This window comes from Oratosquilla oratoria, chromosome 2 (genome assembly GCF_046742065.1).
Source record: "Oratosquilla oratoria isolate Oo_2021 chromosome 2, ASM4674206v1, whole genome shotgun sequence".
Taxonomy (NCBI): Eukaryota; Metazoa; Arthropoda; class Malacostraca; order Stomatopoda; family Squillidae; genus Oratosquilla; species Oratosquilla oratoria.
This window is the reverse complement of record NC_134778.1, coordinates 29358293-29371410: the sequence shown is the minus strand read 5'-3', so window position 1 is coordinate 29371410 and position 13118 is coordinate 29358293. Positions and strand designations below refer to the sequence as shown.

At 38.9% G+C, this 13118-nt stretch overlaps 1 protein-coding gene across 2 annotated transcripts in view; it reads right to left on the bottom strand.

Moving 5' to 3' along the window:
* Positions 1-1798: 1798 nt before the first annotated feature.
* LOC143037986 (cytochrome P450 2L1-like) overlaps positions 1799-13118 on the bottom strand; it is a 42989-nt gene continuing 31669 nt past the window's right edge. For both annotated transcript variants that reach the window (XM_076206768.1, XM_076206778.1), the window contains 3 exons: positions 3156-3276; positions 2899-3043; positions 1799-2530 (listed from right to left, as the gene is read on the bottom strand). In XM_076206768.1, the coding sequence (XP_076062883.1) occupies positions 2328-2530; positions 2899-3043; positions 3156-3276 (469 nt within the window). In that variant the 3' untranslated portion in view covers positions 1799-2327. The remainder of the gene's footprint in view (positions 2531-2898; positions 3044-3155; positions 3277-13118) is intronic.

Sequence of the window (13118 nt, the reverse complement as noted above, 5' to 3'; positions counted from 1 at the left end):
TTTAGCTTCTTAGTGCTCATAGCCCTTAGCACAATGAAATCATTATTTCTATTCATTGCTTCTAAAACTTTTAGCATCTGAATTTAGCTGTTCTACGGTTTTGACTCATTGGAATGATGTGATCGTGTCATATTCAGTCATAGTACACCGTACTGGAATTTACGAAAAGGGTACAATAACGGAACATATGTGTAACTCGATTTTTATACCACTACCAAAGATAAATGAAACAATGGAATGTAGTAAACATCGCACAGTCAGTATCATGAGTCAAATAACCAAAGTTATATTAAGGATAGTTTTAAATAGAATAAGAAATAAAGTGAGAGAACAAGTTTCATGGGAGCAATTTGGTTTCATAGAAGGGAAAGGAACAGCAAATGCAATTTTTATAATAAGAACGATTATGGAGAGGATTATAGAAAAACAACAAAATGTATATATTTGCTTTGTTGACTACGAGAAGGCGTTTGATAGGGTAAGACATGAGGATTTGATAAATATTTTAGAAAGAGTGGATATAAATAGCAAAGACATGAGTATCATCAGAAATTTGTATTGGAAGCAAAGAGCAGCAGTGAGGGTACGGGGAGGAAGAACAGAATTTCAAGCTATAAAGAGGGGAGTGCGTCAAGGCTGTGTTATGTCTCCAGATTTATTTAATCTATATGGGGAGATGATCCGTAGGGAATTAGAGGGAATGAAAGGGATTAAAATTGGAGGATTTAATATAAATCATATCAGATATGCTGATGACACGGTATTGGTGGCTGACTCAGAAGAAAAACTGCAACATCTATTGAATGTAACCGTAAGAGCTAGTGAGGAGAAAGGTTTAAATGTAAATATGGAGAAATCTAAAATACTAGTGGCCAGTAAAACAGATCCACCAAGAGTACAAGTACAAATAGCAGGGAGAAGAATAGAACAAGTAACCAAATTTTCGTACCTGGGGAGCGTATTGACAGAAGATTGTAGATGTGAAAAAGAAATGAAATCAAGGATAGCGATAGCTAAAAGCACGTTTCAGAAAAAGGAAAGGGGTTTTAACAAACAAGAAAATGTCTACATTCAGCAAAAAATTGCAGGAAAACTTAGAAGCAGCAGAAATGTGGACATGGAGACGAGTATTAAGAGTACCATGGACAGCGAAGAAAACAAATGAAGAAGTGTTGAGAGAAATGGAGACAGATAGGGAATTGATGACAACAATAAGGAAACGACAGTTGCGATTCTTAGGACATATAATGAGGAGGGAAGGGTTGGAAGAGGTGGTGATGACGGGAATGGTGGAGGGAAGGAGAGCAAGAGGAAAGCAGAGGGAGAAGTATATGGACGGGCTGATGAGGGCGACGGGAAAACAACTCAAACCAGCACAGATGTTACAAGTGACTAAGGACCGTGAACGGTGGCGCTCCATGGTTGCCGAAGTCCAAGAGGATATGGCACGACATAAGAAATCAATTTATCTTTTTATTATTTTAATTATATGTTGTTCTTATAATTTTTTTTATTTGTTTGTTTATTATTTTTATTATCTTTAAACTAAATTGATATGATTTTGTTATGAAATCTGTACGTGTAGAATGGATAAGGATTGTGTTGACATTGCACTTATATTGATACATATATTGATATTGTTCCTTTTTTTAATGATATATCAATTTCACTCAATTCAGCAGATTCCTCCAGTTTCCTTTTTTCACCCCTTGGGCAATCTGACAGATTTGCAAGCACCCCTAAAAATTAAGGATGAAAAAATGTATAGAATTATACTAGATTCGTATACATAAATCTGTATGTGTAGAATGCATAAGGATGTTGTATTGTTATTGTATTGTATTGATATAATAAAACAACCAAGCTCAGTGAAGTCATACACTATCTTGATCTGGATGTAGGTTAGAACCTGAGGTTATGTACAATTATTCATTCAGACCCTTTAGGCACCCTGAAAAGTGCAAATATCATTGTATAGATTATGGTAGATGTGAGAAGCTGGAAATGATAATTTTCGTACTTTACAGCTCAAAGCAAAACAGCCCCGTCATTCAAAAGCAAAGAATTAGTGCTCTAGACCATCGTTTGACGATCATCATTGAGCCATGAATGATCATCGTCGAGCGGTATTCGCACCGAGAAAAACGTGCAGTGCTCTACACCAGTGCCTGGTCTCCAATGACAGCCTTGAAGGTTACGTCCTTCAATATATATATATTTTTTTTTATTTATTATTATTAGAACTACTGGTCTAATGTAATTTAGAACCCCAAGGAATACAGTGAGTGCACTTGATGGGTTAATTCTTTGACCTTGTGACAGGATCGTTATGCTGCATGAGATAACTCCACATCTTTGCGGAAATCCACCTTAACCCACTGGTGCTTTGGGTGGTTAACAATTGGAATTTGCATCGATTCCAGAATAACACCGTTCGGACCCGGAGAAAAGTAGAGTTTTTGGAGGAGAGAGGCACAGAAGATAATTGCTTCCATCCTTGCAAGAGGTTCACCTACACACTGTCGACGCCCTAGAAAAACAAAAAGACATGAAAAACACTGTCAGAGTCTAGAGCAGCGTTTCTTAACCTTTTCCGACCCTAACACCCCTGTAATCAGGTCTAGACAGTCTAACACTCCCTATCTGTGCTCAATACGTGATTATTAGAAGGATAAAGGAAAGTAAAGTACCTCCATGTTTTCAGCATCTCCCAGCATCCTCTAAAATTGATTACAACACCCCAGGTTAAGATACGCTGGTCCAGAGTCAGTCACTGGTATACGAAAGACAAACTGCTGAGAATGCACACCAGTAGTGACCAACTACCGCTTAAAGGAAGCATTTATTCTTCCAGAGACAACTACCCACGTTAAATGAATAGAGCTGTCCCCAACTCACCTACTCCGAAAGGCATAAATCCATCTTTGGGGCAGAAGAACTTGCCGTTGTCGTCGAGGAAACGCTCTGGTCGAAATTCGAAGGGATTGTCCCAGTGCCTGTCGTCGTTATGGCTACAGAAGCCCACAGGATATAAGATGGATCCCTAAGATACACAAGAAATATACATACATTAATTATGACGAGTGATATGTGTATGTGTGTGTGCATAGAGAGAAAAGAACATCACCCATGATGTCGACACAACGAAAGCTTGCCTTTGGGATCCTGTAACCGTTGCTCAGTCTAACATCTTTGGTAGTTGTGTGCTGAATTCCCAAGGGCGTCAGTGAGACCATACGATGAACTTCGTGGATAATTGCCTCCGTGTAGGGCAGACTTCAAACCGCAATAAAATGGAAATGAACGAAAAGAATAGACATGTCAGTAGTAAAAGCTTATGAAACAGTACTTCAGATCACCATACACTCAACCTTGGTTTAGCGGACCTAGAATTTGCGGACTTTCGATATAGGGGACAAAAAATGTGTGTCCGTTAGTAACAGTGAAATTCCGGACGAAGTCCGTAAAATGAAAATTTGTCCGATAGGTGTCCGGTAGTAACGTATGTGCACGCCGATACCTTACGGCGTAGTTCAATTTCTTCTTTATATGTAATGTACATCATTATACATATGTACTGTAGCTTTTTATTACATATCTAATACGTATGTGCACGCCGAAACCTAACGGACAATTTTCTACGTAACGGACTTATGTCCGGTATCCAGTATTGGTAATGGACGGACTCAAATAATGAACTTTTGCAAATAATGGACAAGGGTCTGCACGCATTTGTCCGTTAAATCGAGGGTTAAGTGTATATTGTAGTGGGTATATTACTGACATGACCGCGGGCCCTTCAGCCCAATTATGATCACTTCTGGAAAGGGCCTGTAACATACTCCAGATACAATTCCAGTTATAAAGAACAAAGCGGGATTTTTTTTTTTTTTTTTTGGGGGGGGGGAAATTGCGAGAAAAAAGTATTGAAGGAGTGGCTACAAGGAAAAAAGATGAGATGTTACTATACCAATGATGCTGATTATATCTGTGCCTTTGTGTCTGTTATTGTAGGACGCTACAGGCGCTTACAATAACATGCATTTATATATATATATATATATATATATATATATATATATATATATATATATATATATACACATATATATATACATAAATGTATATATACATATATATATACATATATATATACATACATATATACATGTATATATATATATATATATATATATATATATATATACATGTTTGTATCATTTTGACATTTGAAAATAAACTCTCCTACTGGGATTCGAACGAAGCAAGCCACTCAGGCGAGAGTTCGAATCCCAGTAGGAGAGTTTATTTCCAAATGTTAAAATGATATATACATATACTGTACATATACATATACATATACATATACATATACATATACATATGCATATGTATATGCATATACATATACATATAGATATACATATACATATATATATACATATACATATAAATATACATATACATATATATATATATATATACATATACATATACATTTACATATGCATATACATATACATATTGAAGTACGGAAGACAAATGAGTGTAAAGGTACTGAGGTGAACACAGAGAACAGTTGGAATTCATCAAAGAAGTATAGAGTATGGAATAGGGTAGGAAGGTGAATGGAGGGAGACATGGCAGGGATAAAGTACAAATTGTGGGTTTTCTGTAATTGTATGTTCTCTGTGGATATTAACAAAGGCGGAACATGCCGACAGCAGACCTTTTGGTCCATATCTAGGTTGGATGCGAAAAAATAATGATGATAAATAGATAAATTAATAAATAAAAACTATAATAGTGTAAATAGTAAACAAATGCATAAATAAATGCATAGGTATAGTTAGATAATAAACAGACAGGTAAATAGTAAATAATCATAAATTGACATATAACTAATAATAAATGAGAATCAAGCAAATAATAGTAAATAGACATATGATAACAAAACAGATAAACAAATAATATGAAATAGATTTTAATCATCACAGCATTTTGCTTAGGTGTTTATCTAAATGATTCTCAGAACTTCGAACTAAACTACATTGCACTGCCTCTGCAGGAAGTTTATTTCATTCATTAACTACACGGTTGGCGAAGTTGTTTCTACTCACTTCCAAATTAAATCTATTTCCAAACAGTTTGAGACCATTATTTCTTGTCGGGTTCTCATTCAATGTGAAAATTTTGTCACTTTTGATGTCAATTCCCTTTAGAATCTTAAAGACCTGTATCAAGTCACCTCTGAGTCTACACTTTTTTAAAGAAAGCAGATTCATATGTTTTAGTCGATTTTCATATAGTTTATTTTTTTATATTTGGAATCAGTTTTGTGGCCATTTGGAAACAGCATATTCTAAATGCGGACGAACTAACGATTTTATAGCTCGTTAATGAGTGATCGTGAAATCAGTCCTAGAATATTATTTGCTTTCTCAGAGGCTGAAATACACTGCTTGGATGATTTGAGGTCGTTACTGATAATTATGCCGAGATCTTTTTCACTATTCACTTTTGTTAACGAATTTCCAAATAACTTGTAATCGTACTTACTGTTATTTTTATCTATGTGCATTACCTTGCATTTACTTGAGGTAAATTTTATTAGCCACTTTTCAGACCATTGCTGTAAGTTATCTAAATCTTCTTGAATATCTAATTGGTTTAAGTGATTATTTGCCATTCCGCACAGTTATGTATCATCAGCAAATTTGGAAACAGTAGATTTTAGTCCGTGGTCTATATCATTTATATATACTATGAATAGAAGTGGCCCAAGAACGGAACCCTGAGGAACTCCACTTGTAACATTTTTTCATCTAGAAATTTTTCTATTTAAAACAACTCTCTGTTTTTGATCATTCAACTTAATAGGTTACCAATTATTCCGTGTGAAGCTAATTTAGTATGTAGTCTTTCGTGGGGGGCGGTATTAAAAGCTTTTGCAAACCCTACATATATTAAATCTATATTGTTTCTTTTGTCATAATTCGAGATAATTGCGTTGTAGAATTCGAGTAACTTAGACACGCAAGAACGTTTCCGTCTGAATCCGTGCTGGCTATCATTCATCAAATAGTTCCTTTCTAAATGATGTTCGATAGCATCTCTGATGATACTTTCTATCATTTTTCCTACGATTGAAGTCATTTGGTTTCCTTTTGTCACCTTTGTTTTAATATAGGAGTAACGTTAGCTAGCTTCCATTCTCTTGGGATACCTCCGGATATGATGGATTTCTTGAAAATAATTTCTAATGGAACAACAATCTCATTTTTCATTTCCTTTAAGATTCTTGGATGCCAACCATCAGGCCCAAGTGTTTTATTATCTTTAAGTTTCTCTATACACATTTTAATTTTTTCTTTTGTTATATTTACCGTAGTGAGTAAGTTTACCCTAGACTTTTCACAGGTTTCAGTTTAGAGTTCACTATGAGATGTTTCGTTTACGAATACTGAGCTAAAAAATTGTTTAAAAGATCACACATTCCTTCATTTGAATATTCAAGTTGACCTCAGCAGATAATAGTGGATGTTTCGTTTACAAATACTGAGCTAAGATAATAGTTTAAAAGATCACATACTCCTTCATTTGAATATTCAAGTTGACCGTCAGCAGATAATAGTGGACCAATGTGATTCCTAACAACTTTTTTATCTCTAATGCAACTATAGATTTCTTTGGGATTCTCTTTGGATTTATCAGCGATATTCATTTCGTATTGTCGTTTTCGTTTTTTATTTTTTTTATTTTTTTTTCTAATCTCTCTGTATTAATACATAACTTTGATAGTCATTAGATGCACCAGAGCACTTATATTTCTTATAAGCCTGTCTCTTTTTAGCAATATATTTTTTTTTTTTTTCTTTGTCAACCCATTTTGGGCGAGCCTAATTTGGGGGACGTCTGTCCTTAAAAGGAATGTAAGTATGAATCATCTTAGTGAGCGTTTTTGAAATATTTCCCACATCTGACCTACAGGTCTTTTGGTTAATTTTGCTTCCCAATCTATAAGCTGAAGCTCCTGACATAGTCCTATGAACTGAGCTTTACTGAAATCGGGTATTTTAGAAACACAAGTATCTATTCTATAATTTTTTGGTAGTTTGAATCTAACTAAGTAGTGATCGCTATTTGCAACAGTTTCATCGACTTCTACATCAGTTATCATGCTTTCGCGACTAGTGATCAATAGATCGATTAATTTTCCATGTCTTGTGGGCTCTTTTACATGCTATACTAATTAATTGTCACCGAGAAAATCAGTCAAGCGACTACCTATATGGCCATGTTCAAGGGTCATCCAATCAATGTCAGTAAAATTAAAATCACCCATTATCAATAAATCCCGGTTACAGAAACAAGACAGTTCTTGAAATGATAGTTTGTTGTCTGCTAATGATAATGTCTTTGGCCTATTTATTACACCTACATTAATTTTTTATCCATTTGTTTAGGTTAATTCTACCCACAAGCTATCATATGCATCCTGTTTCTCTTTCTCTAAAACACAAGCATGGACATTGTTTTTAACGTACAACAGATAACTCCCCACCTTTCTTGTGGTTTCTATCCTGATGAAAGTGTTTAAATCCCGCAATATTAAATTCAGATTCAAACTTTTTACTATTTAACCATTTCTCGGTTATTCCTATCATATCGAGATTTTCGCTTTTGACATACGCCTGTATTTCTTGGAATTTGTTTCTAATACTACGAGCATTAAAGTACATGGTTTTAAGGAACTCGTGATTATTTCTTTTTGACACGTTTTGAGTTTCAATATCATGCCTTTCATTATAATTTAGTCTTTTATTGACACCTTGCTCTATATTGATATTTGGTCCTTCATTGACATTCAATGACTCATTAACATTTCTCCCATCAAAATTAATATTTTCCCCATCACGGACATCTGGTTGCTCACGGTCATCCGATCTCTTTTGTACATTTTGTCCACCTAAGTCACCGCGTTTCACACTGGCCTCCCCTCGTTCATCGACATTCTGTCCGGCATCCCTTCCTAAAATTATATTTTGTCTTCCACTGACATTATATTTTACCGTGATATTTTGTCTTCCACTATCATTACATCCCATCGTGATCTTTTGTCCTCTACTGTCATTACATCCCATCGTGATCTTTTGTCCTTCCCTGGCATTACATCCCTTCGTGATATTTTGTCCTTCATTGACATTCTGTCCGGCATCCCTTCCTAAAATTATATTTTGTCCTCCACTGATATTATATCCTACCGTGATATTTTGTCCTCCACTATCATTACATTCCATCGTGATATTTTGTCCTCCACTATCATTACATCCATTCGTGATCTTTTGTCCTCCACTATCATTACATCTCGTATTGGCTGCTTGTTATTGTGGCAAAGTAGCATGCAGTTGATACTTTAGGGTCTATATGGGGCGCCCCTACGGACCAGAGCCACACATCATTTTGTCTATGATAGAGGAAACTCTGTTCATAGAGAAATGATGACACTTTTATACTACGACTTCCGTTATGCTGTCCCCCAACCCTTTGTTGCTGTCCTGTACCATTTCTCTGAGTATTCTTTTTCTATGGTGTGGGAATTCCCTGTGGTGGGGGAAAAGAATACTGCCACCAAGTATTTACACTTGGAACGTAAGAGGCGAGAAGAAAGGGACGGGGATTGGGACTAGGCATTCTTCTCCTTGTAGCCCCATAGGGCACATTCCTAAAAGTAAAAGCAAAGGCATAAGAGGGTCTGGGAGTTTTCCGACCAGCACCCTAAGGTTTGGGTCTTTTAATGTGCGTGGATGTGGTACAGATGAGAGTAAAAGGGAAGAGATAGGTAGTATGTTTGCGAGAAGAATGATGGATGTGTTGGCTTTGAGTGAAACTAAGTTGAAAGGGAAGGGTGAGTGTAAGTTTGGGAGTGTAAGTGGGAGGTTATCAGGAGTGAAGAGAGGGCGAGGGAGGGAAGGGGTGGCTATTCTAGTAAGTGAAGAGACAGGTAAACGTGTAGTGGAGTGGAAGGAGGTTTCCTCAAGGATAATGTGGATGAAGGTGAAACCGGGAAAGGAGATGTGGGTCTTTGTAAGTGCATGTGGGCCTGGCAGTGAGAAGAGTGTAGAAGAAAGGGAGGCCTTTTGGATAGATTTAAAGGAGCGTGTAGAGGATTTAGGGAGAAGTGTAAATGTAATAGTACAGGGAGACCTAAATGCTAGGGTAGGAAATGGTCCAATTGATGGAGTGGTTGGGAAATGTGGAGTTCCAGGAAAGAATCCTAGTGGAGAGTTGATGGTGGAAATGTGTTTAGGAAGAGAGTTGATGATAGCAAATACAGTGTTTGGGAAGAAAGTCAAGCATAAGTACACATGGGAGAGGGTGGTGGAGGGAAGGTTGGTAGATAGAGCGTTAATGGATTATGTAGTGGTAAACAGGATTATGATAGGAAGAGTTAAGGATGTACATGTGCTAAGGGGAGAGGGTGGGGGAATATCAGATCATTTTTTGGTGGAAGGTAAGTTGAGAGTGGAGGATAGATGGAGAAAGAGGAAAGGGACAAAAGGTAGGGAGGTTCTTAGAATGAAAAGGAAAAGAAGGAATACAAAAAGAAGCTGAAGGAGGAGTGGGAGGGAGTGAAGGATAGAGTAGAGCTAGGTGTGGAGGAGGAATGGGGATGGTTCAAGGAGGGAGTCACAAAGTGTGCAAAGATGGTGCGTGGAACAAGAAGGACAGGAGGAAATAGAAGGAAGGGTAGTGAATGGTGGAATGAGGAAATGAAGAAGGTTGTAGAAGAGAAGAAGCGAGCTTTCACAGATTGGTTACAAAATAGGACGAGGGAGTCATATGAGAGGTACAAAGAAAAGAAAATAGAAGTAAAGCAAAAGGTAAAGGAGGCAAAGAGGAGAGCAGATGTGAAATGGGGTAAGAGTATGACAGAAAATCTTGAAAGTAATAAAAAGATGTTTTGGAAAGATATTAAGAGAGGAAGAGGAGGCGAATCAAGTAGAGAAGAAAAGGTAAAAGGTGCAGATGGAGAGATGATAATGAAAGAGAAGGCAGTAAGAGGAAGATGGGCAGAATATTTTAGGGAGTTTCTAAATGTGAGGGAGGATAGGGAGGGAAAGATAGCTGCAGTGGGAAATGCTAAGACAATGACCGTGATGAGTGAGGAAAATGGAGGAGAAATAAGGAAGGATGAAGTGAAGGCAGCAGTTAAGATGATGAAAGCAGGTAAGGCACCTGGTCTGGATGGATGCCATGCAGAATATCTTAAAAAAAGGAGGTACATTGATGGTGGACTGCCTGGTGAGGTTACTTAATGTATGCTGGAGAGAGGGTAGAGTGCCGGAGGACTGGAGGAGTGCCTGCCTGTATAGTTCCTCTTTACAAGGGAAAAGGGGACAAGTGTGAATGTAGTAGTTTCAGAGGGATTAGCTTGTTAAGTGTAGTTGGGAAGCCTTATGGGAGGATCTTGATTGAGAGGATTAGGAGAGGAACAGAGGGAATAACTGGTGAGGAGCATTGTAAATTTTGGACGGGTAGAGATTGTGTAGATCAGATCTTTGTGGTAAGACAGATATGTGAGAAAGCTATAGGAAAGGAGAAGGATGTTTTTTGGGCTTTTATGGATCTGGAAAAGGTTTACGATAGGGTAGACAGAAAGGCACTGTGGAAGGTATTGCAGATATATGGGATAGGAGGAAAGCTTCTGGGACCTGTCAAGAGAGTAGTAGAGCTTGTGTCAGGATTAGAAATGGAAAGAGTGAGTGGTTCGAGGTAAAGGTGGGACTTCGTCAAGGATGCGTTATGTCGCCCTGGCTGTTCAACTTATACATGGATGGGGTAATGCGAGAGGTAAATGCAAGGGTAGTGGGTCGGGGATTGGAGATGGTTAAAGAAAATGGAGAAAAGTGGGAGGTGAGCCAGCTGTTATTTGCGGACGACACTGCGCTTGTGGCAGGATCGGAGGAGGGATTGAGGAAGTTGGTGACAGAGTTTGGGAGAGTATGTGATAGAAGAAAGTTGAAGATAAATGTGGGTAAAAGTAAGGTGATGAGATGTACAAGGGGTGAAAGTGGCAGTAGACTGGATGTGAGCATTAAAGGAGAGCGACTGGAGGAAAAGGATAGTTTTAGATACTTGGGTGCAAATGTGGCAGGAAAAGGTGGAGTGAAGGTGGAGGTAGAATGTAGATTGAGAGAAGCGAGTAAATGCCTTGGTGGATTAAAAATTGTAATGAGGAATAGAAATTTGGGAATGGATGCTAAAAGGAGACTATATGAAGGAGTGATTGTGCCAAAAGCACTGTATGGGGCAGAAACATGGAACATGAGAGAGGAAGAGAGAAGGAGTTTGAATGTGTTTGAGATGAGGTGTCTGAGAAGTATAATGGGGGTTACTAGGCTAGATAGAGTGAGAAATGAGGAGGTGAGGAGGAGAACAGGGGTGGAAAGGGAGTTGGGAGATAGGGTTGATGAAAGAGTATTAGGATGGTTTGGACACATGGAAAGAATGAGTGAAGAAAGACTAATAAAAGAGGTATGGAAGGCAGATGTGGAGGGAGTGAACATGAGGGGACGTCCTTGGATGAGGTGGATGGATGGGGTGAAGGGGGCTTTGGGGAAGAGGGGAATGTCTGTTGAGGAAGGACGGGAGAGGACAGAAGACAGGGGTGAATGGAGAATGGTTGTATATGGATGATGCTGTGATGCATAAGGTGGAATGGGCGGGGGGATGGGGGGTGAGGTAGTATGTGTGAGCAAAATTTGACGCAGCCCGAAGGGATTTCTCCCCGTCTTCTCATTATATGCAATGGGGGGGACGGAGAGGGGGGTCGCCGATTTAATGAAGCGGCCTTGCTGTGGATGCGCTGTGTCTTGCGACACTGCCTCTGACTCAGACCAGTGGACAAGGTGCAGGGATGACCCGTCATGCAGGAGGTGCTAAGATAGGAGGGAGGGTGGAGGGGTGTGGAGTGTATTCAGGGATGGAATGGGTGGGAATGATTTTATGCCTTTTCCTTTTTGGCTACCTCCCTTGGAAGGTGGAAAAAGCCTTGGTATATGTATGTATGTATGTATGACATTACATCCTAATGTAAAATTTCGTCCTCTACCGATATTATATCCTAAAAATTATATTTTGTCCTATACCGGCATATTGTTTTACATCAATGCTATACTCTACTCTGTTTTCTCCAGTACACTCTATTTCTCCTTCTCTTTGGGTTTCTACCCCAAAAAAAGAACTAGTTCATTACAAACTCCCACAATGAGATATGTAAGAACATCTTTGCCTCTGCGGGTAAGGTGGATCCCACCAGCAACGTAAAGGTCATGACGCCTGGAAAAGAGATACCAAGGATCAAGAAAGTGGTATCCCAATTGCGTGCACAATCGTGATATCCTCTCATTGATCTCTATGGCTCTACTGTTCCAACCTGAGCATAGATCTTCGGGAGGATCCCACAGACAACTTGACGGCTCCCACGTTCCTTCATCTCCTGAAGGGGGACCTTGTAATTCCGAACAAGTTCCTCTGATCTCACCTTACCCACATCTTTACTTCCCGTATGAACAATCGTAACTATGTTCGTCCGTCTTTGCTCCCTGATGGTCTGGGTACAATCGGCGATCCCACGGTCCAGTTGACATACAAGCTTGCAACGTCGTTTAGTCTTCCGCTGCAGGATGTCGTCATAGCCTCGCACCATGGAGTCCTCCATCACCAAGAATTCCTGATAGCCACTTCATCCTCATGCAGACCAAAACGATTGGCTAGAGCCAGCGGTTGCTCCACAGGGCACCCGTTTACCAAACGCGGGCTCGACAAACGGGACCCCACGGAGCGCCACTTGCTCACGGCAGTGACAGAAGGGGAAGAAGTGGAACGCTCTTTGGGTTGTGGGGAGGATTCACTCTTCTCACAGAGCGCACTCCTGAGAAGACGAATTTCCTCCTCACACATCCTGAGACGGTCCTCCAGGTTCACACAACTTTCACAAGCCATTTCCCTCCTCCTTCAGGACAAAATATGAATCAACAAAAAAAAAAAAAAAGCGGTCTCTAATGAACTAAATACACGAAGATTACTCTTACCTTATACCATTACTCCTTAAG